At 37.9% G+C, this 3,387-nt stretch overlaps 1 protein-coding gene across 1 annotated transcript; it reads left to right on the plus strand.

Annotated features, from left to right (window-relative positions):
- Nucleotides 1-1,047: 1,047 nt before the first annotated feature.
- On the plus strand, nt 1,048-2,906 carry LOC137652201 (cerebellin-3-like). Its single transcript, XM_068385425.1, has 3 exons — nt 1,048-1,507; nt 1,959-2,062; nt 2,494-2,906. Exons 1-3 carry the CDS (start codon nt 1,049-1,051, stop codon nt 2,687-2,689), a joined length of 759 nt encoding a protein of 252 aa, XP_068241526.1. The 5' UTR covers nt 1,048; the 3' UTR covers nt 2,690-2,906.
- Nucleotides 2,907-3,387: the final 481 nt, after the last annotated feature.

Consider the following 3,387-nt stretch of genomic DNA (forward strand, 5'->3'; position numbering starts at 1 on the left):
ACGTCTAAGTATTAGAAGGAAAGCGATATTTTTATATGATTTTAACTTGAAGGTACACTCAGGCACACTATTCTATCTAATTTCTCTTCCTCTTGTTTTGTTCAAGTATTTATAGTTTAAATAGGAATTATTTATTTTAATGTTACTGTCCTTAGAATATTTTATTTTTCTTTGTTTCCTTTCCTCACTGGGCTATTTTCCCTGTTGGGGCCCTGGGCTTATAGCATTCTGTTTTTCCAACTAGGGTTGTAGCTTAACAATTAGTAATAATAATAATAATAATAATAATAATAATAATAATAATAATAATAATAATAATAAAGGCCTTAGAATATATTAGGAAGTTATCTCAAGGTCCCAAAGCCTCTTGAATTTGAAGATAATGTTTGATTATCATCAGGATATCATAGCGTACTTTCCGTTATCTCAGTGCATTATCTTAATAATCGTCTCCTTCATTGCTGCATCTCATATAAATCCAGCCATCTTTTCGAGACTTTGACCTATTGGGAGTCTTGGATTCTTTTTTTTTTTTTAAGAACGAGGCTTGCTAGCTCTATTTAAAGATATGATATGTTGATTTCGGTGTATATAAAATGAACCAAGAATACTACATATCTTGAACAGAATTTAGATTATGTCACTCACGACATAGAAAAAATTATTGGCTTATAGATCTTAATCATTAGAGTGACTTTTACTCTAGTACCTTTCGAGATAAGGTCTCTTCATATGTATGTATGTATGTATGTATTTTTTTTTATTTTTTTGTCGTCCCAAATCTGTTTGTTTCTTAGGTATAGAGTGATAAGCCTTATAGGAAAGCATTAAACTTCTCAAATCGCTGGTTATAGAGTCGTCAAGCTTTAACTAATAATGAGAATATATTGATTGCATGACATGATTGATTGATTGATTTGAGGTTTTCTGGCATCCTGACATGAAATCTAAAGGAATAACGCTTCCGAATCTTTCATTTGTTGACATAAAATATGGCTAATCCTTTTTAATATTACAATAGAATTATGTCCATTAACAGACAGTGAAGATGGTCATATATACTGCCATGCTTGTGCTGGGCATATCCTGCTTGGCTGCGTCAGCAGGAACAAGGGCAAGCAAATCAGCTCCGGACGTCGAAGCCCAGATTTCCAAACTGCGAGAGAGAGAAGAGACGACGGAAAAGAGCGCCCCCCAAGTTGTTTCTTACGTCCCCACCAGTACCCGGGGTCTCGTCTACCCCAACACCTACAACCCGAACGGCATTTACCCGGATCGAACTTTCCCGACGAACTCCGTCCCATACGACAGCAGTAATCCGGCCACCAATCCGGCTTACAACCCGTCCGCAATACCATCGGTGTATTACCCAAGTCGCTTCAATCCGCCTACGACGAATGGCGGGGGATACCTGGGTAATGGACCGACGGAGGGTTTTACTGCTCGTAGGGCATCGCCCTACGTCAGCCCCGGTTCCAAGGTCGTCTTCACTGAGACAGTAACGCAGGTTAGGTTACCTTCGGTGATCTTTGAACTTTGTTGGTTTATTTGTACTCGTAGTTAGTATTTATTCGTTAAAATTAAGATGTAATGATGTTTCTCAAAGGAATACAACGAAATCCTCCTTATGGGTTGTAATGAAACATGTCAATTTTTTTTTATATCTATTACGATTTTATACATTTTTTAGTTATTCATTCTCTCAAGTATATATATATATATATATATATATATATATATATATATATATATATATATATATATATATATATATAATTTATATATGCGTGTGTACGAGAGAGAGAGAGAGAGAGAGAGAGAGAGAGAGAGAGAGAGAGAGAGAGAGAGACAGAGAGAGAGAGACAGAGAGAGAGAGAGAGAGAGAGAGAGAGAGAGATCTTTGCACATGTGTATATGAACTGTTTTCTTCATTCGGAAATATTACAATGTTTCTGTAGATTGGAACTGGGTGGAACACAGCACGGAGTGAGTACATTGCCACGACCCCTGGACTCTTCTTCTTCACATTTTCAGCAGTATCTGATCGCTACTCTCACTTCAGGTAAAGAATAGGAACCAGCTAAATGTGTAATGTTTGTTATATTCTTAATTTACGACAAACAATATAAAGGGACTTTTAGAATGCTAAGTTTAGTTCTTTTCAAAATTTAATTCCAATTCGATATCTTGTGGTATTGTTGATAAAGATGTCAGTTAAGGTTGCAACTAGACCTACACCCCAAGAAGGATTACTAAGTCTATGTAGTATATGGTATAGTTTCAAGTACTTCTCAGACATGCATTGCAGTATTCCCTCATATAATAGTTATTGCTATTAATATACTTGGTAACAAGGATATACAACCAGGTTGCAAGTGTTCAATTCAATAACATTGTTCCAATCTAAGCTTTGATTAAAGTTTCACTGTGACCAAAGTTACAATCACTTACTGTATTGCCTCTAACGACCTCCGAAATGTCCTTTATGTGCAGGATCTCCCTCAAGAAGAACGGTCAGGACATAGTGAGTGCCTTCGGGGATTCCAGTGGGTACCAAATGGGGAGCCAGAGTGCACTGGTCAGTCTCTCTGCAGGAGATCGCGTTTACCTGCAGCTTCAGGAGGGGCAGTTACTGGAGGTCTCGTCCTCCAGAGCTTACACTTCCTTCACAGGGTTCAGGATCCTGTAGGTTTCCAGATGTGGAGGATTTTTTAGGGTTCAGGATTCTGTAGGATTTCCAGGAATACATAATTCTAAACAGAGTTCAGGATTCTGTAGGTTTCCAGAGGTGGAGGATTTTTTAGGGTTCAGGATTCTGTAGGGTTTCCAGGAATACATAATTCTACACAGGGTTCAGGATTCTGTAGGTTTCCAGATGTGGAGGATTTTTTAGGGTTCAGGATTCTGTAGGATTTCCAGGAATACATAATTCTAAACAGAGTTCAGGATTCTGTAGGTTTCCAGAGGTGGAGGATTTTTTAGGGTTCAGGATTCTGTAGGATTTCCAGGAATACATAATTCTAAACAGAGTTCAGGATTCTGTAGGTTTCCAGATGTGGAGGATTTTTTAGGGTTCAGGATTCTGTAGGATTTCCAGGAATACATAATTCTAAACAGAGTTCAGGATTCTGTAGGTTTCCAGAGGTGGAGGATTTTTTAGGGTTCAGGATTCTGTAGGGTTTCCAGGAATACATAATTCTACACAGGGTTCAGGATTCTGTAGGTTTCCAGATGTGGAGGATTTTTTAGGGTTCAGGATTCTGTAGGATTTCCAGGAATACATAATTCTAAACAGAGTTCAGGATTCTGTAGGTTTCCAGAGGTGGAGGATTTTTTAGGGTTCAGGATTCTGTAGGATTTCCAGGAATACATAATTCTAAACAGAGT

This window comes from Palaemon carinicauda, chromosome 13 (assembly GCF_036898095.1).
Source record: "Palaemon carinicauda isolate YSFRI2023 chromosome 13, ASM3689809v2, whole genome shotgun sequence".
NCBI lineage: Eukaryota > Metazoa > Arthropoda > Malacostraca > Decapoda > Palaemonidae > Palaemon > Palaemon carinicauda.

What these genes read in the sequence shown, in the direction of transcription:
- LOC137652201 (XM_068385425.1), top strand. Translation starts at nt 1,049, where the DNA reads ATGGTCATATATACTGCCATGCTTGTGCTGGGCATATCCTGCTTGGCT. An exon ending in TCACTGAGACAGTAACGCAG is followed by an intron (nt 1,508 to 1,958) that starts GTTAGGTTACCT and finishes ATGTTTCTGTAG; the next exon opens with ATTGGAACTGGGTGGAACAC. An exon ending in GATCGCTACTCTCACTTCAG is followed by an intron (nt 2,063 to 2,493) that starts GTAAAGAATAGG and finishes CTTTATGTGCAG; the next exon opens with GATCTCCCTCAAGAAGAACG.